A 23,128-nucleotide genomic window follows, 5' to 3' on the forward strand; every position below is an offset into this window, starting at 1 on the left:
CAACACAGTGCCTGTGCTTCCTTTGCTCTCCTGTGAATCCAAGCAGCCCAAGCTTTACAGCACAGCCCCTCAAACAGCTTTCTCCAGTGTGACATTCCTGTAGGAAAACACTCAGCAGCCCTAACAGACAGCTTTTGTGGGCCTGAGAAGCCTGAGAGATAACATCGTGTGGTGGCCAGCTCATGTTTCTTCCTGAGCTTTATGTTACTGCCAAGGCTGTTGCCAGTCCAGCATTTCTGCCTGGCCCATCCCCCTGGCACAGGATACACACACAGACAGCAGGGCTACATTGGACCCCTCACCCCAGGCAGGATCCCAGGGAGCATTTCCATCCCAGGGATCTCCCCCGTGCCCAAGCCCCATCACCTCTTGCTGCAGAGATTCCCTTCAGCATGGCTGGTGGGGAATTCAGAAGTCCTGTTGCCCCAGGCAGATTTTGGTGGCATGACTGATGGAAACACAGGCAAGGGTTAGAGTATACTTGGAAAACCTTGGTGTTACTCCGAGTCACTTAGTTTAAGGTTTTTAGGGGTTCTGCCATGTTTTTCTACTGTGCCAGCAAAAACTGTTCTGTTTTGACAAGCATAAATCCTTGCTGCTACAATCACATCCTAATATTCTCTGATACCAACAAACCCAGTCTCAGTCTTAAAGGTCTTAGACCCATGAAGAGAAAAACCCACAAACAGCAGATGCTGCTGTTATTAACAGTGATGATAATAATAATAATAGCCCTAAAAACCCCACTAGTATTTCACATTTGCACATTGTCCAGTCTTTGCCCAGAATCCAGAATTTTTCATGTCCTTTCCATGCCCTATAAGAAGTCTGACCACAGCAGATAAGGGAGAGCTATACCTAATAAAAATAAAGTAAAACAATAGCAGAGATCAGCCCAGAGAGGAGAAAGAGATATTACTTTTTCCTTTCACAAAGTGCTTCTCCACCCTTGGAGAAGAGGGATCAATGTCACAGCTCCCTCTTCAAAGAGACTCAGAGAAAGCCAAAACAATGCATGGCCAGCTTCCATTTGCTATAAAAGTACAGAAATGTGGTGCAGACAATGCCAGGCTCCTGTCACGGCTCCACGTGTCTTTGGGAGGATATTTGACCTCCAAGGATAAGACTGGCCGGAAAGTCAGGGAGTGGGGCTTCCTGTGCTTTAAAGTACAACGTCTTCACCCACCTTGATGGCCTTCAGCACTGATTTGGGCTGGCCTCCCTAAGTCCCTCTGGGACCTCCTGGCCTGGGCCAGATCAAGGTGCTAGGCTTTAGCCATGCAGTTTAGCTTCCTTGTAGTTGCTCCAGTGGCAGCGGACTGAATTGGAGCCTGGTTTAGCTCCTGGAGTCTGTATCTCATTCCATACCATGCTTGTGTGCAAGGCTCAGCTGCCTTGCTTGGTGACCCAAGCAGAGACTCTGTCCTGCACCAGCAAAAGGGTGGGAGATGGTCTTGAAATTTGCTTTGATTAGGCAGACTCAAAGATAATACCTGCACAGCCACACACGGCATGGTGACACTTGTGTCTCACCTCCCTTCCTACGCTGCTCCCGCTGGGGAAGGAGGAGGCAGCAGCCACACCTGCTGGGAGATAAGGGGGAGAGCAGAACCCTCTAATCAGGGCAGGGAGAAGACAACATCTGGCTGAGGCTGCAGACTGTGGGAGCTCTTAAGGATGCTCCCAAGGGGAGAGAGAACCTAGGGACGGCCAGCCCACAGCTTCATCTCTCGTGTCTTGGTTCTGACCACATTTCAGGTGAAGTGCTCTTAGCCCTCCTTCACCCTTCACAAGCCCAGCTGCCTCTTGATTTAGCAGATTCATTACAAAGTCTCCAACTCCTTAGGAATGTGCCCTTCCCCCCTGCAGTCTTCCAGTTCAGATTCAATTAATATCTGGCAATTAAGGCCGAATTAAAAGCTTTGGCATGAGGCTCCATCCTGGTTTCACCACACCTTCACTGTGACCGGCACAAGGCTGAGCATGGCCACGGCCTGAACACAGTGGGGAGAGCTGAGCAAAGGGCAAATAGGAAAATAGCAGGAATAAACAAAGAAAAGGGAGCCCAGCATGATAAGGACCTGCTGACTTGGCAGGTGTGTGCACTGTTTCCAGTTTCATGGCCTCTTTGGGACACAGGCACCCCGGAAGAGAGGAAGCCTTCCAGGCTAGCTTATCATTTGAGGACACCAGCTGATCCCATCAGGACTTTATTAATCACCATGAGATGAAGAATTCAGGGCTGGTCCTGCTTCACCCATGAAACCAGACTCCTCTGCCACTACCATGGAGTCTGCACCTCTGGCAGCCACCCTGGGCTGCCCCAGATGGGCTCCTCAAAGAGCAGATCCCAGAGGTTTATTTTTTGGACGCAGCATAGGAAGGAGAAATAAAAGCCAGGGTGACCTTAGCTGGATCCCTGGTTCCTCCTGGCACTTCACAGCTGGGGCTGGGACAGGTCTGAGCTCCATAGGCCAAACCTGGTGACACATTCCTGCTGGAGTAACCTGGATTTCAGAACATTAGGACATGGCCCTGGGGCAGTAACAAAAAGGGAGCCAGAAATATGACACTAATATGCAGAAACACTCCCAGCTATCATCACATGTGGGACTCAAGTGATTGGGTGGCACAGAGTAAACAGAACAGAGCGGGGGTTTTAAGAGCCCAAGTTCTCTTTTCCAAGTATCTTATGCTAATGCACAAAGAGATCCAGGAGATAGGAACAGTTTGAGGAATGTAAAAGGAAACCAGCAGACAGCTATTAACAGAGGAAAAATTCACAGGTATCCAAGCTTGGGCACAGGGATGGGTTTTATTACACTCAGAGGGGTTGGCAGACCACCAAGTTTCTACTCTAATGTGATTATGAATTTTTATCTCTTATAGGTGTGCATAGAGATTTCAGTATCAACCACAAGAGAGACAAAAAAGGGGGAATTTAACATGCTAGCTACTAAAATGCACTTGAGAGTCCTTTCTAGCAGTGTGTCCATGCTGAATGTGTTACTGTGACAGAAAACAGGCTGAAAGTTGGAAGGCTGAGCCCAGAACATGTTGGGGTTCTCCATGCAGTCTGTGTACAGCCAAGTACTTCACCAGCATCCTCATAAATGCATCCCTCTGACATCCCACTGACAGTTCTGATAAGATCAGTGAGAAAACTCTCTCTGCCCTCACCTCAGGGTGAAACACACAGAGCAAAATACCGCAAGTGTTCCAACATGAGGAATAAATACGGATACGTAAGGAATCTAGGGCAGCTCTGCTGATGATACAACAAGCCCTACAGCAGATAGTCAGCCTCCAGAGGGGAAATCCCAGGTGTCAGGGATGACTCCAAAGTGTTCCCTGGGGATTACACACACTTTAGCCTAGATTCAGTGAAGACAAACCCTTGGAGGAAGCTCCACTGCCTGCCCACGGCTGTCATGGCAGCCCTTGGCACATGCCAAGCACACTCAGCAGTTCCCTTGCAGGAAATCCCACTGAGGACACTGAGGAATTTTTTCCTTTAGGCCAGCAACAAGTATTTCAAAGCCAAACCTTTGAATTCTGACAACCTTATCATGAGGTAAGCAGGGTCTGACACAGGCACAGAAGTGCCCCTGAACTTTCCAAAAGAGACTTAAAAAAAATTTAAGACATTGCCTTGGCTTCCCTTCAGCTCACACATGCAGCAGAGGTGAAGAGCTTGGATACCAAAACAAATAATTCCCCGAGATCTTATTATATCTTGTTTTCAGGATTTGTCTCTCTTCCCTTGCAGTTATACTGTCAGAACAGTGCCTGGATCTCACTCACATCTTCTCCCACATTCTAATTCTCACTGGAAAGAAAAGGAAAATGATCTGTGCTGATCCAGTCTGCCTTTCACTAACCACTCACCGCAGTACATTTTCCTTCATCCCTGAGCTGCCAGTGGAGCAGCATTTAGTTATCCCATTTTTCTTTATGCGGTCAATCCCCTCGTAAAGATAATTTAACAGCTGGTGTAGAGCTTAACATTACCACATAACAAAAGCTAATGGCATTCTAGGCATGAAAAATTACTTGGGACACACAGCCATGAGCACATGGGCACAGGCATCTGGGACAGATCATGGAGGCAAAGGGCACCTCAGTCCCTGTTAACCTTAGGCAGGACAGTGCTGCTGGAAAAAGATGTGCTGGAATGTCACAAAGTTGGGGTGTGCCTGGAATGGAAGAGCAAGAGGGAGAGGTGGAAATAGGTTTTGAAAAAGCATCCTGGGATGTGTCACCTTCAGCCTAGGTCGGAGCAGTGAGAGGTGACTGAGAACAGGGAGGAAACACCCTTGTACTCACCTGACTGCTTGATCTGCTTGGAGACCCCAGCTTGGAGGCAGGGAGGACAGGATTCACACAGATAAATCACCTGAGAGCCTATTCTATAACCACTGACCCTGTCTCTTGTGCTTCTGCTGCAGTTGCCTGGCCTGTGAAGCAACATGAGTCACAAGGGATCCCTCAACAGCAACCCCGGCTCAGCAAAGTAAGGATCTCCCTGCACCTTCCTACTGTTCAGGATACTCCAAGCAGTCCCACTCATCCCCAAAGTCCCTGGTGTTTGTTTCACCTCCCCTGGGCACCTCACAAGCTGGCACTGCCTCACACATCACCTGCCCTGTGCACTGGGGTTTGATAGTGGCACATGAGGTGGAGAGAGCAGAGGGACACCAGGAGCCTCTCCACCAGCAGCCCATGGCAACCTCCCAGTGGAGCTAGAGCCTCCAGCTCTCTCCCTCCTTCCTGCACTGGGTATGAGCACCTGATCCACTGCCTGCCCTCAGGGGGACATGGTGACAGAGCACAAAGCAGCCCCTGGGCACCCATGGGCTCACTGCTCTGTGCAGGACAGCCCAGCCACAGCACCTCAGATCCCACTTGGCTCCTCCTCTGCCAGAGAAAACTCTGTTATCTCCTGGGTGCTCCTACCCATGACCCATGCACAGGGGGTGGCCCTACATGTGCTGCTTAGAGACTTGACACCCCAAAACTCAACTGTTTTCACACAATTCCACCTTCCCTTACATGGGATATGTTCTATATCCAAGCACCTGCCTTCAAAGGGGTACATGTCCAACATGTCCATTGAGAAGGGATCATCACCTTGGCTGCTGTACTGCCTCAGGTTCAGGTGGGCTCAGGAATACATGGAGGGAGTCTCCCTGTAACTCCCACTTATGGCACACTGGGAGCTGCTGTCCTTGACGCAGCCCCTCCGGAGTGCTGTCCTGCCAGGGGACACTGTGAAGGTAACTCTAGAGGGGACAGGCCTGGCTGGGCTGCTCCGTGTCCTGTTTCCACCGCTGGGTTCAGTGACATGTGCCTGTGGTGTGGATAACGGGTAGAGTTGCACCGGAGCCGCCGGCACGGCCCACAAGGAAATGCTTTGCAAGGAAGGGAAGGGCTGGTCCCTCTGGGCACTGCAGAGCTGCTGTGTGAAAACTGAAGTTAAAAATATTTGGGAGCTGATGGTTGATTTGTACCTTCTTCCTTTTTCAGTGGCAGCATGGGCAAAGCTGAGGGAGCCTCCAAGCTGAGTGCAAAGGACTTGTATGGTGAGTTGTGCCTGCAAACATCCAAAGTTTCCCATGGCAAAGGCACCTCTGGAGAGCTGGATGTGGGTGTTGGGGAGCTTTAGGCTGGAACTCAGTCAAAGCCACATGAATCCAGAGTTCCATACGCAACAGGCTGGCCTGACCTGGCAGCAAAAAGACACCTCACATCTGTGCCGACACCTCCCACACTGGGGACAGTTGGGATTTTGTGGGAACAGAACGTTGCTTCCCTTACCCAGATCCTCCCCAGGTCTGTGAGCAAGATCACCTGATAAAGGGCTTCACAAAAGAAAGACTGTCCTCAGCAGGTTAATGATTATCCTCTCCTAACTACTTAGTGAACCATGAAAATTCTATGCCCTTTGGCTCTTTGGAAGTGCAGGAAATGGCCAGGATGGGTGTTTGTGCACAGTCTGAGAGGCAGCTTGTTTGGGTTCACCACATTTAGGTATCAATAACAGTTATTCCTGATCTCAGCAGATCCAAGTATCCCAGGGGAAAATGTGGCCTCTGGGGTGGGCAGAGCAAGCATAAATCATGTGAGAAATCACCTCCCCCAGTTATTTCCTGGGTAAGAAGCTGGAGGTTGTCTAGGCTAACACAAGCAGTTTTTGGGGTGTCTGAGCCCGCCAGCTCTCCCACCTGAGAGCTGTGGATTTACATGGATGATGTTTAATTGGGAAGGAACAGGCTGTGTGTGCTTTTCCTTGAATATTTTCTATTTGATCAGAGATTGTCTTCGGTGGCTATGAACTGCCAGTGTGGTTTATTTGTCCCTGAGAAGTGACTCCCTTTGCCCAAGGCTGGAGGATTATCCATGTGGAGTGGCCTGGAGCAGTGTCCAGAGAGGCCAACCTCACCTGGGGACAAGTGGGATGGCAGGGGCTGTATTTAGTGCTAAACAAAGCCACTGTTAATGTCAATTAGCTCCCAAGAAATGAAACATGAGGGTAATGGCAGAGCAGAAGTTTGGCTGTTCGTGGCCTGGATGCTGCAGGGTGGGCGGGTGCCAAGCAGGGGTTTGAACTGTGGCAGTCACTTCTGGACATGGAAGGACACATGATAAAGAAGCAAGAGGATGAGGGGTGGGAATTTTGGGTGCACACAGGGCTGCTAGTGCAGACAAACTCCTCCTGCCTCCAAGACAGTGCACATTCCTTTGGCTGTGCACTGACACTGGCACATCCTGTCAGGGGCAGGAGGGCTGCAGGTTCCAGGTAAACACCCCTACAGAGATGTGTAAAAATGAACCTGGGAGCTCACAACGGGATTAAAGCCAAGCAGATTTGCAGGCTGGCACCCATGGGTGCAGGAAACCCAGGGCTCCAGCCACCAGAATTCCAGAGGGGGATCTAATGGTGCCATGGCACAGGGAGCGCCCCTCAGTCCTTGCCACAAAGGGCAGTGCAAGGAAAGGCTGACAGACTGCCTTGGAAACAAACACAGCTCTCAAATAAGCACTTTTCAACACAGAATTTCATCTTCCACATTTTTTTGTATGAACACACCTCAAAAACAAATTCACCAGGGTTGGGACCTCTCTGACCAAATTCCAGCAAACCTGAAATGAGGACTCTGTGTCCCTGGGCCAAATCCTCAGGAGGAGTAAAGCAGCTGCCTGCTATTTCCCTGCCACTACTGAAATACAGATTGAGCTCTGATTCCCTGCACAAATCAGTGCCTCTTGGCCAGCCCAGCCCCTGGCATGAGCACATCCAGAGGGATTTTGCTTGGCAGCACTTGAAACCCACCCGCTAATTCAGCAAAAGACACTTAGCACGTGTAAACCAATATTTAAATGTCTTGGTCCCTTTCCCACTCGGATTCTCCCCCCCCCCCCCCCCCCCCCCCCCAGCATTAATTTCTGCTGTGAGCTGGCTGGCACATTTGGGGATAGAGGGCAAGCAACAACTAAAAATCCAGGGAGAATTATGTTTCATAATGAAACAAATCACACCAAGCTGAGCTGGCCTTGATTATATGATTACAACACTGCTGAGGGATGTTTGGAGCTGACAAGACTTTTCATATTTCTATTTTCCTCCTGTGCAATCAGGCTGGACCCTCAGCCTGTGCACACTGCCAGGCCTCCAAGAAGTGAGTGCAGTGACTCCCAAATTGCCAGCACACAGGCATCCACTCATTTAAAGCTCTCTGGGTTATGATGGCTCCAATGCACACAGGTGTCTAAATATTATTTCTAAATGAACAAGGCCTTTGGTTTACCTTTCTAAAGATGCTTTTTCTACAGTAATACTGGCTTAACATGACAGGGGTGCCAACTGTGGGTACAAAAGTGCTACCTGAGGGCCAAGGTGTCCCCAGTATCAACAGGGACTTATTGGGAATATTAAACCCACCTCAGGGAGACCCTGAAGAGGGATATTTAAAATTGTTGTGGTGAGGCTGGAACACAGCAGCAGCTTCAGTCTGTGCACAGGAAAGCATCTGGATGGTGAAGGTGGAGGACCTCCAGGACATAGTGTGAAGGTGCTCACAGGACACAGCCTCATCACGCGGCTGTTGATGGGTGGGGAAGGCTCTGGTGTCACATTTGGCCTGCTAAAATGCTTTGATCACCAAATATGTTGCCTACCACCGTGTATTCTTCACTGTGGTGAGCACAGAGGGATGAGGAGAGATGACCAAAGGGAATTCGACAATGAAACTGACTTAAAACCCCAAGATACCCTCTCCTGGCTCTGTTCCTAGCAGAGTTTGATATGCTTTCCAGCTGCTCTGCCATCCTCAGTGAGGTTTCTTGGCTCTTGTGGGAGCAGGACACTCATCCTTTCCTCCCCCCTTAGTAAAACAGCACCACATTCGTTCAGCTCCACATTCTGGAAGAGTCTGTGGCTACAGGGAGCAGTCCCACCTCAGCTGGCAGCAGGGAATGGCTGGCCCCTCTCAGGTTGCCACCTCTCCCCACACAGCCACCAGCTGAATAAATGTTAATGCACACCATAAATAAATTAGGCTGCTTCTCTGCTTACGGGCGTCTGTTCTGAGCCCAGATGAAAGCCCTGGTGGGGGGGGAACCAGGCTCCAGCAGAACCCATGGGAGGACTGGCAGGAAGTGTTTCTTTCTGCACAGCATTTCCCACAGCAGGAAAGCTGCTGCCACCCATTTCTGAGTGACTCCAGGTGGGCTTATGCAGGTGTTCCCCCCAGCTGCTTCCAGAGGTGTCACACAGCACTGGCTGGCTCTCCTGATGGATTAGGTAGCGTAGCAGGAGAAGTTCAGGGCAGTCTGATGATTGCAGTGATTTCTCACAGGGTGTGGGGAAGAGCAGCTCATTTCTGTTTGGTTGCTGTCTGTCCCTGCGGTGCTCAGCCTCCTTCCAGGGTCTGTGAGACCCTGCCAGCTGGTTCCAGCCTGTTCAGCCACCCTCCATGCACTCACTTCTGGGAAAGAACCAGACTTGATAGGGCACAGGGCTGGAAAAGGGGTTTGGGAGCAATGAGTTGGGCTGGAGAAGCGCAGTGCTGATGCTGATCACTTGACACTGCACACCCGTAACCCAAGCCAGGCTGCGGCGCTGTAACAGGACACGAGGCACTGGCACAAAGAGAGGAGCCACTTCCTGCCCAGTGTGCCCTGCACAGGGATCATCTCCCTGGGGAGCCACAGGCAGAGAGGCTCCACTGGTGCCAGCATCACCCCTGAGCCACAGGCAGCTGCTTGGCACTGGCCAGGCAGAACACACCAATGGAGAAGAAGGAACTTACCTTTAATGGTCCTGGGGGTTCCACAGATCTGCTTGCATCCCAGCAGGGCCTCCAGCCCCAGCCACATGGAGAGGTCCCTGAGATGAGACCCTCCAGCCCTGAGCACAGTGCGCAGACTGTAATTCCCTGCTCCTGGCTCTCCCACACCCTGCCCAAACCATGAGCTTGTTCACAATCCCAGCTGGAGGCCACATAGCTGTCACATCATTATTGACACGAGCAAGGAGGGACTGTTCCCTCCCCACAACCTTTAGGAGAGGATTTGTGCAGGATTTAACACACACTGGTATTGTCTGCAAGAGACAACTCTGGCAGGAGCAGTGGCCTGCCAAGCCTGCTCAGCCACACTGCTGAATCAAGATGACCAGGTCCATACCTAAATCCACAGGGATTCAGAACAGTGCCACTCACTGTCATGTCTTTAAAGATTTCATCATACTGGAGAAAAGGCCTGAGGTTCAGCAGAGATCCAGCCTTCTTGCCCAGGTCATTAATTCCTGCTGTCCCCTCCTGCTAGCCCTGAATAACTCCCTTGTCCTTCCCCTGGTCCCTTGGTGCCTTCCAGCTCCCTTCTTCACATCCCCTTTCCCACCTGAGATTCCAGCTTCAGATTACCCTGCTCCCCCTTTGACACTGTGTGTGTGGGTGACCCTTCCATTCAATGCCTTGGACACTTAATACACCAACTGGAAACAGGGCTGGAAGAAAAACTGGAAGCCAACAATCCTGTTGGTTCCTGCAGATCAAGCCCCAGTGGTGGGTGAGATAGGGAACACATTGGCTCAGTTCAGCCATGACTGGAGCCAGTGGGAAGAGCAGACGCTGCTCCAGGTGCTGCTGGCCAGGATTTGGGATGGCAGTTAGTGACAGGGATGCTGTGGAGAGGGATCTCCCACCTCTGATGCTGTTCAGCATCTCCAGTGACCCTTTTTCTTTGCCACCTTGAAACTGCTGAACACAAGTTCTCACCTTTCATGGAGTAACTGCGTAAAGCTCACATAGAGGAACCTTTTCCTAAATGGAAATGGGGTTTTGGATATGCCCAAGTAGTTTGGGAACTAAAGTTTGGGAACTAAAGTTGTGATAGTTCATAAAAATAACAACAAAAAAAAAAAAAAAAAAAGAGGAACTTTTCATTACAATTTTTTTTTCAAGATTCAAAGAAAGCTAATTAATTAAATCAGGATTCCCACAATCTTACTATGTTCTGAAAAAACAGAACATCTTACTACGTTCATTCAAAAAATGTCATTACCAGCTACAGAAAGCTGAGAAAACACCAGTTTAGGCTTTTTGGTGGAAAATAATTTAGCAGGTTTCTTCCAGGTCTGGTTGTAAAGGCAAAAGGGAATATCTCTACTGGTAAACTATAGCTCTCAATGCCCTGATTATCCTGCTCCAAGCAGCCTGCTGGACACACTGAACACAAACACACACTGTTCCTCCATGTACTCAGTCCTTGCACAACCCAGGAGCTGTGCCAGGTTTTTATTTGCTTTCCTAGAGTGGGTTGTGTCTTCAGCTAATAAAGCAGGAATGTGAGCACTTGGGGCTGAGCTGTGGCAAACATGAAGCGTGCCGAGAAGGAATTCAGCCGTGTGGAGCCCGGAGCCGCTGCTCCCTGCTGCCACAGCCCATTCACACTTTAATGAGAGCTGTTCATTCACTCTAGGAGCTTCCAGATCCATCTGCTCACACCGGCCATGAGGGAGAGCTGACCAGGCAGACATTCCCAGTGCCACAGGCGCCAGTACAGACCAGCCCCAGCAGTTCAGCAAGTACCACAGATCTAACAGCAAACCCAGGGAGCTTGATGCTCCCTAGACTGCAAAGATATCCCAAAATGGAGCTCTGTGCTGGCCATGGAGAGCAGGGAAGGAGCAAGGCAGGACCTGCAGATTCTCCCCTGTCAGGTATCTCAGGCACAGCAGGTCAGTGCAAGGCTCAAAACCAGATCCTTGACTAACCCTGGGTAACCTGGAGCAGGAAGCAGGAACCTAGCAGATGCTGTGTTCAAGTGCCACATCTGGCCCCAGGCTGGGATCCTGGAATGGAGGTTATTCCATACTGCTGCTCTGTAAGCCAGCCTGGCAGGTTTCTGTGGCTGCCAGGAGCACACAGAGCATTTGCTGCACCATTTCTGCTCAGCAGGCTGGTCCTGACCTGCCATTTGGCACAGAGCAGCTCATGCTATGCTGGCAGGTTCCTATAAACAGTGTGTGCACTGCTAGATAATGTATAGATAATGTAAAGATTATATAAGGAACTGGCAAGCTCCAGAAGTAACCACCAGGACTTCCCTTAGGCTGCTGTAATGGATGTGGAGGCTGGGGAGGTCAGCAGTGTGATTCAGGGAATGGAGGAGAGCTCCTTGGTGTGGCTCTGGCAAAGAAAACAAATCCAATGCCTCTCATTCCTCAGAGACTGCTCTGTACTTGCCCATACATCCCCCTGTCTTCTGCTGTGCCTTCTGCCCAGCAACAGCTGTAAACAAATGTGGGGAGGGACAGGGAGGATCAGGTAGGATCCTGTGTGGTAAAACTAATTAATCAGAGAAGGATGTGCCTGGAGGGGAGGCAGAGGCCACTGGCAGGTTGTAGTGGGGGTGCTGTGCCCCTCTGGCTTGACAGAGGCTGTGCATGGAGAAAGACAAGCCTGCTCCTGCCCTCCTTGGCACTGCTCAGCATTCCCAGAGACCTTAACCAATGATCCCAGCTGTGAGCTGGGCCCACGGACAGTTTATCCCGCTAGTTGATCTCCTGTGCTCACTGAACATTCACAGCCACATCCCAGCTCCCTGCTAAATAAGGTTTTGCATGGAAATGGGGAGGGAACTTGGCACTAAAGATGTGCTTTGGCTTCCTGGACCAAGCTGATAACCCCAGCCCTCCAGGATGTGCATCCATCCTGCCTTTTTTTCCTGATTTATTACTCTCTTTCATCCTCTCCACTCCTTAACATAAAGCCAAACAGGACTCTTTCCCTGCTAGCCAAGATTTTAGTATCATTACTGGGATTTCAGCCCAGCACTGTTTTGAGCCCCCAGGTACCACCTTGTACCTCTGCAGTGGTCTCAGCTCTTCCCATTTCCTCACTGGTGCCAGTGGGAAACACCATTCCCACAGCACTGTTTATCTGTAAGATACCAGTGGCAGATAACATTCGTTCCCATTTTGCCCCTCCTCTGGGTGTGAGGCAAGATTAAAGCTACCTGGTTAGTAGAGAACTGAAGTGAATTCTGTTAAAGAACCATTTATAGGGTTTTTTCCCCTCAAAGGATTGTCTTGGGGATCACTGGGCCAGACCCTGAGAGGCAAGAGATGAGACAATTTACCAGAGGCTGTGTGTGTCCCACGTGTTATCCATGCTCAGGGCATTCAAAGCTTTCTGGATTCCCCATCCCATACATACAGCAAGTGTCTGGGATCAGCACAACTGCTCCTCAGGCCACAGGGGATCCACCAGCACCTGCCACGACACCCATGCTATGAGCTGGGTTTTTTCCTTGCCAGACACAAAAAGGACAGGACAAAGCTCTATTGTTTTCCCATCTCTTTGGCTCTCTTGGCAGACAAAAGGGGAAAAGGACAGTGGTCACTGTGGGTTCATGCCAGCTTTATCACCTCTGGATGTTTGCTGTACCAGTGCCACAGTCCTGGAGCTCTCCCTGCCCTTTGCCTTTGTTATATCCAGAGTCCTTCACTGCCACACACTCTGAAGGTCATAGCAGGAGATAAACAAGAGGTGCAGATTGCTGTCTGAGCTAATTTGGGGAAATCATCACTATATTTCTGCAATGCTCATCTATCACATAGGGATTATGCAAATTCTCCACATCCTGGGGCCAGGTTAGGGGTCAGATAACACCTGAAGGTACCCAGGTCCTGTTGCAGGACACTGTAGAAATGCCAAGTGTCCTGGTGTGAGGTGTCAGATGAAGCAGGAGGAAATGAGCTCCTGCTGCTGCTGCTGCTGCTAACAGGCCAGCATGCACTCATACAAAATTCAGCAGGTCAGGGACAAAGCTGTGCAGAAGGGCAGGGTGCAGCCACACAGGACAGGTGACCTGCCTTCTGAGGTATGGCTGGCTAGGGAGTTCACCTGGGCCAGGCAAAGGATTCCCCTTGATCAAGAAGTCAGAGAGCCACAGATTTTGCTATAGGCATCATTTACAGAATGCCAGAATGGTTTGGGTTGGAAGGGGCCTTAAAGCTCATCTCATTCCATCCCCTGCCATGGACAGGGACAACTTCCACTGTCCCAGGTCACTCCAAGTCCGGCCCAATCTGGCCATGGACACTTCCAAGGATGGGGCAGCCACAGCTTCTCTGGGCAACGTGTGCCAGGGCCTCAGCTCCCTCACAGGGAAGAACTTCTTCCTAAAAGCATTTTCGGATCAGCCCAGCCCAACCAGAGCCAAATTTAATCAAAGACAAATAATGATGCATGTTGGAAAGCCCTGCAGTATTTCACCATATTGTTTTGAGTAAATAAACCAAAAAACACTCATTTTCTTTAAAGCACCCACGCTCCTTGGATAGATGTGGCCCAAATATGACTCTCTCATGATCAGCAACCTGGTTCTTTAATTCTTCCTGTGTTTAATTCAAAACCAAGTGCTAGAAAAGAAGGAGGTTTTGGTGTTCTGGCACCCTGCTGTCCCCAGAAACTCTGGCTGGTTCCAGACCTCGTGGTCTTATTTGCGGATGCCAGCAGGAAACACAAAACTAAAAGTTTCCATGGGTGTGGGGGACAGGTAGAAGCCAAGGAGACAGAAGGGATTTCAAGAGAACATGCAGAAACACCCCATTTCTTGCCCTGGGCAGCTTCTGGGACATCACTTGAATGACATCGGGAGACAGAATAGAGGCACTTTGTTCTACTTCTGTGGCTTGTGGAGGTAATGCAGAAATTCCCCCAGGGAAAAATCAACAGAGGGAGGGGAAACATCTGCATTTCTCCCTGTCCCAGGGCTTGCTGCTCTCTGAACAAGGCTGCAAAGGGCTAAAGAGGCCTTTGCTCTCTTGTACTCACTGAGTGCAGGTGATGGGAAGTTGGGCTATGCAGAGTTCTGAGGTTTTGGCCAACCCCCAAAACTTCCAAGGGCTTCTCTGAAGATTTTCTCAGCAGTGCACACTGAGATCTCCCCTGACTGTGACACGTGCAGCTTCTTTGAGCTCGGAGGAAGGGGAAAAGGCACAGGAAGGGATCCCAGGGAGTCTGAGGGCAACCAGCTGCTGCCCTGACCACTGCTACAGCTCCGTGGGCTGTTTTCCTACCAGGAACACAGACCTGTGCTAACCTCCCACTGGAAACCTCATCCCCCTGGTATTTCTTCCCTCCCTCAGGGACTACCAGTTCCCCACACAGCTCCTCACCCTTCCTCTCAGGGCTGGAGACATTTGCCTGTCCGAATGTAAACTCCCTTTGTTTCCAGACCACCCACTTCAGCCTTTTCCACTCCCTTTGGAAAAGGAGGGGATGGGATGTCTTAAAACCCAAATCTGTCTCCATCCCACATGAATGCGGTGTTCTCATTTCCATCAGTGTCATCTATTTACATGAGAAATGCTCAGGGAGGAAATTGAGGTTACTGAGAGGAAAAAAAGTGCCTCACATCAGCCCCAAATCCCTGTGGGATGCGCTGCCTGTGCCCTATCCCAGACCTTGCCCCACATTGCAAGTAGGACAGACTGCAATTAAAGCCCCCAGCAACCACAAAGTGCCACTGAGCCTTTCCTGCCAGCCTGAGGTGGGAAGGGGCTGCGCTGCAATACTAATTTGTTTATTCAAGGTCACTCTGGAATGGCTGAGCAGGGAGCTGGTCTGGATGTCTGAGGTCTTTCCCCTGAACCATCCTCACTCCACCTCTGAGCTGGTGCTGGTGGTGTATGAGACACAGGCTCAGAGCCCTGCAGTCTCCTGTAATGCCTCTGCCAATATTCCCACCAGTTAATCAATAAATCTCTTCTACTGGGGAACATCCACCACTCCAGGGCTCAGCAGTTAGGCACAGAGGCAAAACACTGCTGTGTTTTCAGCCACAGGCACGGAGCTACAGGTGTGAAGTACTCCTGTGTCCTGCCAATCGATGGCACAGCCTAAAGAGTGGTAGGGTAAGTGTTAAAAAGCTTTAGAAATCAGCTTGAATTAACTTCTACCCACCCTTACCAGGCTCCAAAGAAAAGCAGTGGCATCTTTTCATGATCCTTATCACTGGGATATCTCCGGGTGCTCAGTACGCTCCCCAAGCCGTGGGCAGGATTGTGCTCAGCCCCGTGCACCAAGAGGAGCTCGATTTAAAAGCTCTTGGCTGGCCAAGGAGAAAAGGTGAAATCCCCAAGGCAAAGCTCAAGGAAAGGCAGTGCTTGTTCTGGAGAGACCCCTGCTGGCAGCGCCCGTGGAGCCCGAGCTGGAAGCTCGGGGACTGTGAGAAAGACTCAAGAGTTCTAATTCTCAGATCCAAAGAAAAACAACCAATGCTTCTTTTCTTGTTTCTTACAGAACAAAGGAAAAAATACTCCAATTCTAACATCATTATGCACGAGACTTCCCAGTACCACGTCCAGGTGAGCACACACACGCAATGGAGCGCTAGGGGGCTGACAGGGTCAGTGATGGGTGCCTGCAGTGCAGCGTGTTCCCTGAGCTCTGGACCTTTAGGAGGAGAAGGGAAAGTTGGGAACCTCCTTACCATTAAACTCTCAAGTCACTGAGTAAATGGGGGAGAAAGAAGATTTCAATAAACAAGGGGAATTCTGTACAAGGAAAGAGGAAATGGAGAAGCTGTTGTCTTCTCCCTCCTCTGTGTTTGAAGGAGAGCACGAAATGCTGTCCGTCCTGTCACCCTGTGCTTTAAATTCTTCTGATCAGCACAGACAGGTTAAAAGCAAAGTTCCCATGGTCGTTACTGGAACTCAGCTTTCCAAACAACAGAGACCACATGGACTATCAGCTTTCAGCTCTCCTCAGCTACTGTGTCCTCTCAGGTAACACAAACCCTTCACACAAGACAGGCAATAAGCCAAATCCATCTCCCACTGCCACAGACACCCACCCAAAAAGAGAAGCCAGCCTGGCCATCCTGACCTTGGCAATTCCTGTAATGTAACTTGGTGGTGCAGGACTCCATGGAGGAGGTGGGGCCATTCATCACTGAAAACTGAGCAAGGCAAGACAGGAGAACACTTTCTCAGGTTCATATTTAGGAGATGGGGCCCTTTGAAAGCCTACATTTAGACTTGTAAAGTGCCTGTTTGGAAAGAGGTCCTGGTTTCCATCGGAGAAACCAACTCAGTGGCTCAGAAGTCACTCATGGATGCAGAGAAGGGACTTTAAACAGTGACATGTAAATTAATTCTTTATTAATTATGCCATAAGCTGCCTGTTTGTCAGTCTCTCCCCTGACCTTTGACCAAGGCAAACAGGATTGCAGTGGCAGGCAGTGAGATAGAATGAGGTTTCCTCACAGGAGGCATTTTATACCTTTTGAAGTAATCAGATCAAAGTTTAATGGTGGGTGGAGTCATTGCCCATTCTAATAAAAGTTGCTGTATTTAAATGTCTATCTGGATGAAAACAGGTTTTTAAGGGATAAAACAAAGACAGCAACAAGCTTCTCCCTCTCAATCCACCCATATTTACAAAAAATGGAAAGCAGAAAAATATTCTGATGACTGAGTCAGACAAGTAACTTCCCCTCCATGAGAACTGACTGAACAGTAAACAGCAAAGGAATTTATGAAGCTTGTAAAGGTGGTGGAGAAAATAATAGAAGAGATAAAAATGCCTGTCATCTTGAGTAAACCCATACCCTCACTGCTCTGAAAGAAAAGGGCTTGTCACCTCTGCACAGATAAAACTGACTTGGCAAATACCTTCCCATGCACTATTTTACAGTAACATACACCCAGCATGTTTTTCATTTGTGATTGCATTGCTAATCTCAGCTTTCAGCTCACACACCTGCCAGGAGTTCTGTTTAGACAGTGCCTCACCCCATACTTTGCTTGATGAACACAGGAATGGGCCTTGCATTGTCCTCTGCTCTGCTCCTTTTTCTAGTCTTTGGAAAACATCTAATAGCAAATGGGTCACCACAAACCCTATACAGCCCTAATGCCCAAGAGCATGTTTAAAGATTTTCTGCAAAGTCTACCAGTGCTTTAAATCCAAGCCTTTCCCTGCATCCACCTTGTGGGGAGCCAACTGCAGCAACAGTTCTTGCCTGTGCTTCCTCACAACCATCCAAGGCTCTGAGATGGAGTGCACACATCCATCTCAGGTCCATCTGGTCTGTGCCAGACCCCAACATCCACAGCTTCTCCAAGTCCCACAGCAGGACATGCTGGAGCAGCATCAGCTTTTGCTGCCTCTTAATCTGCTCCCCAGTTTGCATTTACTTGGGCTTTTACAAGGAGAAAGGAATTCTTCCCAACAACTTTGTCATCCTCCTCCATGGCCCACTGATGCACATGTCAACTGTGGACACAACCCACTGGGTTACTGAATAAGCTCATGAGTGCATCAGCCCCAGAAAGAAGCTACTTGATCCCTAGAATGGTGATTTCTGATCACTGGGAGAAAGCAGGAAGATACAGGATCAAAGGGAGAAAAAGCCAGGCAAAACTCATCCTGTTACTACAAATTTCCCATCAATTTAGCACTTTAGCTTTAAAACACTCCCTGTTTTTCCAGCTGTTGCTTTGAAACCAGGATGTGTGCATCAATGAGAAGCAGGCATTTCACTGCTGCCCTCCCCACAAACTCTGAATGCCCAGCAGGACCATTTTTGAGTGGCCACACTGCTGTCCCTGGCCCCCCAGGGCAGTTCTACCTGCAGCACCTTGTGATTCCCCTGCTCCAGGGCTTAATCTGCCCCTGGCTCTCCAGCTCAGCCACTGCTGCTGAAGTGCCTGTTCTGTATCCTATTGAACAAGGAAACCAGGATGAGAGGGTCGTGCTGGTGGATGGGCCTTCAGTATTCCCGGGAAAAGAGAAAAAGCTGAGATCTTGTCCAATAAGCCTCCAAAGGTTGCAGGCCCTTGGACTGCACAGATGCCTTGATCAGGCCTGTAGCTTATTCATGCAAAAATCTGCTTTTCTCTGCTGGAGAAAGTTGGTACAGACAGAGAAAAGCTTCAGCTGCTTTTTGAGTCAGGCGTGTTCCCCTTCCCTTCCTACCAAGAACATAGCTGGCCAACAAAAGAACAAGGTGAAACAGAACCTTGTTCCTTCCTGAGTTTTTTTTTTTTTCCTTCCTAAGGTTTTTTTTCCTTCCCATGTATCACCTGAACATGTGTCCTGGCTGTGCTGTCTCTGCCCCGGGGCCAACAGCTGGGCAAACTGCGTGGCGGCTCCGAGTCCCAGCTTTTCCTGCCTTGCAGTGCCCTCTGCTGGCAACACAACCAGTTCTTCCATCCGCAGGGAGCAGCGCTTGCTCACCTGCGCTTGTGGAGTGGCCTTCACCCACTGCTGGTGGGGACACAACGTTTGGATGTGACACATCTCTCCTTTCCACAGCTGCCTCCCTGCCCACCATTCCCTTCCCATGGAGTCCCAGGGTCCCACCAAAGCTGCAAGTGCTGCCCCATTACACAAACTCTGCACATACAGGTGCCAAGTGCAAGGTTTGGATCACCACACACTCCAGGGTGCAGTTGGAGCAGGGATGGGAAAGCAGCTTGGATGGCTGTGCTGTAGCTGAGCTGCTCCTGGCCAAAGTGCTCACACAGGGTGGGGAAAGAAGGGAGGACAGCACAGAAGCCTGGCTGATGGGAGAAGACCACGGGCTGGGTTTACAGGAGAGGTGAAAGGAGGTAGGAATACCAGGATAAACAAGCAAAACCACAGGCAGGCAGCAAAAAATCCTTTCCTACAGTCAGCAACACCCATTTTCACTACTATGAGGGCTGATTTGGGTATTTTTGGGGAGAAGGTAACCCCAACCCTAAGGGGAGCTTTAAGGGCTGGTGTAGAGTGAGCTGCCAGGTTTGGAGCTCCTGCAGGCTTTGCAGCATAGAAGCTCTTCAGAGTAGCTATTCCCAGAGCATGGGACCCCACACATTGCATGGATCCCACTTGGCACAGGGGACCAACACTTGTCCATGGTCTGTGTGAGCTCTTTGCCTGGCACAAATCCCACACAAGCAGGCTTGCTACACAAGACAAGCAAAACACAAGTGCATTTATGGCTTGGCAAGCAAAGCAATGGTTTGACTGCCATAGTTCTACTTCCAAGCTAGATTCAGAGGGGCCTGGGGAGTAACTCATGTGTGTGAAGCATTTGCCCTGCTGGATGGGGATGAGAGCTGCTGGAATTGATGAAAGTAATATGCAAGTGGTGAAACTGGTTATGAAAACCCATTATGAAACCCAAATCTTTCATTGCCACGACAAGGCTGGTACCAACAACCAAAACTGTTTTTTGCAGCAGCAACTTCATGCCTGAGCTCTGAGAAACTACAAACAGTAATTGAAGCCTCTAGAGATGCTTTCATCACCAATTTATACACCCCAAAAAACATTTTCCACCTGTTTTTATCTCCTTTTTCTCCCCAACTTCAGCACTTGGCCACCTTCATAATGGACAAGAGCGAGTCCATCACGACAGTGGATGATGCAATCCGGAAACTCATCCTGCTCAACTCCAAAGAGAAGATCTGGACACAGGAGATGCTGCTGCAAGTGAATGACAAGTCCATCCGGCTGCTGGACTGTGAGACACAGGTACCTGGAGCCCTGTGGGGCTGACCCCAGACTGAAGTGTGGGGTGCAGGGAGTGCCCTTTCCTTTCAGCCTGGGAAAGAGCAAGTTCTAAGGAGCACAAACAAGGGTGAATCACTACCAAAATCCTCTCCTGGATTAGAGTCAGCCCTGCAGCATGGGAACAGGATGGTTTTAGCAATGACAAATTAAGGAAGACCAGCCCAGGGATCCCAGGAGTTCCTGCACAGCACCATTCCCTCTCAGTTCAGCAGTTCCCCATTGCCTGACACCTTCCCCCTTCTCTTGCAGGAGGAGCTGGAGGACTTTCCCCTGCCAACAGTGCAGCACTGCCAGACAGTGCTCAATCAGATGCGCTATTCCTCCATCCTCCTGCTCGTGTGTCAGGATTCTGAGCAGCACAAACCTGACATCCACTTCTTCAACTGTGATGAGGTGGAGGTAAGCAGAGCCCTCCTGCTTGCTGTGAAACAGAACAAAACACACTGCTTGCTGTCTGCCCTTTCCCCCTTCCTCCAATCCTTCCTAAAGCCCTTAAACACATCCCTGTTCTATCCTTAAGGCGGAGATGGTTCATGAGGACATAGAGAGTGCCCTGGCAGACCACAAGCACGGGAAGAAGATACGGCCACAGACGCTCAAGTAAGTGCTGTGGGATACAGCTGGGAGCAACAACAATAAACCCCTGTTTCCAGTGGTTTAGTCACACTCCAGTCTCTTGGAAAAGGGATCTGCAACCACTGATGGGTTTGTTCTGTGTCATTTTCTTTTCAGGGCAAACCAGGAAAAGATCAAGCAGAGACAATCCATCCTCCCCCCACCTCAAGGACCGGCTCCCATCCCGATCCAGCATGACATGCGAGGCTCAGCGATGAACAGGAACAGGGTGGCACCTCCTTCCCAGCATGATCCAGGTACTGGGAGCACTCAGGAAGTCTGTCCTGGGGATGGGAGACTAATTAACTCAGACAGCCAAACTTCCTGAAGTGGTCTGTGGTAAAAGTAAGTGTTGTACCCACTGGGTGTCTCCTGCTCAACAAATAAAAGCTCCCAGAAACTCCTTGTAACAACACCCTTATTTGGGGGATACAGAAATGACAAAAAAGCAAAAACCCCTCATAAGCCATCACATGAAATTTGAACCAGGCATTGGTGATCTTAAAATGTACAGACAAGACATTTGGTTAGAAAGACAAATTCCTGGTTCTGCTGACTTCACAGGAGACAAGATTTCACCCTTGAAAATCAACATGTTTTCATGAATTCTTGTAAAGTCAAGTGTGGAAATGCAGATCTGAACTCACCCCTCTTATGTGCTCATCTAAAGTCTGATTCCAAAACCATCCTGACTAGAGCCCATTTGAGTTGGCTTGGAAAAACCTGGTATTTTCCTTTGGAGAAAGAAGTAACAGAAGTAACTTCCTAGGAACAGAAACAAGCTCTTTCTCTTACAGAACATCAAAGTGATGAACAAACTGTAAGCATTTTTTACCCCTGCCTATCATACCACCTTATCTTAGCATTCATTTCTAGTTTCAAGTAAAACAGGTAATAGGATACTATAACACATCCAAAACACTCATTTGCTGGGATGGCTTCTGAAGCCTAGCAACTTCTCTGGCTGCTGAATGGAGAACTTATTTCAGGCCCAGTTCTGCATCATAAAAGGAATATCTCCATTTCTGAGCTGGACCATGAATAAACATCTCTATTCTGGTGAAAAGCAGCCACTCTTACCTCTGCCCTTCCAAGGGTGCTCGCATCAGCAGAGCTGGGAATTCCTCTAGGCAGGATTTCTGGCTCTGAGTGCACAGAGCCTTGCAGGAGAGCAGATGACAGGAGAAAGTCTTGAGTGATGCCTGTTTGCTGAGATTCCTTCTCCATGAAACACCTTCCTGCTTTTCCTATAAAACCTGTCCTGATGGGGCACCTCATCCCCACATTTACAGATGCTCTGGACTTGTCATGGTCCTTTGCCAAAACTGCCTCCCCAGTTCTCCCACTTGGCAGATCCTGCTGTGCTGCCCTTTCCAAGCCCCTGCCCTGAGCTGACACTGTTTGCTTTGCATGAGGGGCCAACCCAGCGATTGTTCCCCCTGGAATATTCCCCCCCACACTGGGTGTGTCGCTTCTAGAAGCCAGGAGGTGCCTCGGGGTTGGGTTTTTTGCAGGATGATTGGGACTTAGCACCTGTTACAAACATTATTCCTGAGGTGCCCTCACAACCCAGAACAAACACCCAAGCTCAGAGCTACCATTTCATGGACCCCTGCCTTTTATGGAGCCTATTTCCAGCCTCTGGTAGTAAATCTGTTTTCTCTCCCTGGTTTGCAGACTATGACCGACGAAGCTCTGGCTCTCATGACCATGAGGAATCCCGTGCCATGTTAGCACAGAAGATTGAAAAGGAAACGGTGGGTGACAGGGACACTGCACAGTCCATAGGCAGGAGCAGAGGCAGGGAGCAAGGGAGAGGGAGCAGAGGCAGGGAGCAGACATTTAGTGCATCATCTAGGCATTTTTCCAATTGATACCTGCTGTGCATAAAGATAAGGTGGCCAAAAGCAAGTCTCCATCACTGCATCAGTGACAATGTCCTCTGACCGGAGGCAGCTCTGCTGATTCCAGCTCTGCTCCTCCCCATCCCACTTGGGTTATTTTCCAGCTGTCCATTAGGAGGGGTCACTTGTCCCCTTGGTAAGGACAGCACACAGCCAGGCCCAGCAGCTCTGTGCTAGCAAAGGGAAGCATTGAGCTGCATTTCATGCCTGGATTACCCACTCATATGCATTCTCCCGGGAAATGCAGCAGGCCCTGGGATTCAGGCTCCCAGCTGTGTGCAGCCCAGGCTCACTTTCACGTTGGTCCTTTGGGTTTCTGTCCTCACAGCAAATCCTGAACTGCACCCTGGATGACATAGAAGTGTTCGTTGCCCGGCTCCAGAAGGCTGCAGAGGCATTCCGACAGCTCAACCAAAGGAAGAAAGGGAAGAAGAACAAGAAGAAAGGGCCAGCAGGTGCAGTGCAGCAGCCACAACAAATGGGGAGCACAGGGGGGTCAGGGATGAAGGTGGGGGGGACACCTCAGCTCCT

General features: G+C 49.8%; 1 protein-coding gene across 2 annotated transcripts in view; it reads left to right on the forward strand.

Moving 5' to 3' along the window:
• EPS8L2 (EPS8 like 2) overlaps positions 1 to 23,128 on the forward strand; it is a 48,840-nt gene that overhangs the window by 13,971 nt on the left and 11,741 nt on the right. For both annotated transcript variants that reach the window (XM_058806368.1, XM_058806369.1), the window contains exons 2-10: positions 4,449 to 4,513; positions 5,527 to 5,582; positions 15,816 to 15,880; positions 19,878 to 20,039; positions 20,328 to 20,477; positions 20,599 to 20,678; positions 20,811 to 20,950; positions 22,371 to 22,450; positions 22,926 to 23,052. In XM_058806368.1, coding sequence (XP_058662351.1) covers positions 4,470 to 4,513; positions 5,527 to 5,582; positions 15,816 to 15,880; positions 19,878 to 20,039; positions 20,328 to 20,477; positions 20,599 to 20,678; positions 20,811 to 20,950; positions 22,371 to 22,450; positions 22,926 to 23,052 — 904 coding nt within the window. In that variant the 5' untranslated portion in view covers positions 4,449 to 4,469. The remainder of the gene's footprint in view (positions 1 to 4,448; positions 4,514 to 5,526; positions 5,583 to 15,815; positions 15,881 to 19,877; positions 20,040 to 20,327; positions 20,478 to 20,598; positions 20,679 to 20,810; positions 20,951 to 22,370; positions 22,451 to 22,925; positions 23,053 to 23,128) is intronic.

Source organism: Ammospiza caudacuta, chromosome 6, assembly GCF_027887145.1.
Source record: "Ammospiza caudacuta isolate bAmmCau1 chromosome 6, bAmmCau1.pri, whole genome shotgun sequence".
NCBI lineage: Eukaryota > Metazoa > Chordata > Aves > Passeriformes > Passerellidae > Ammospiza > Ammospiza caudacuta.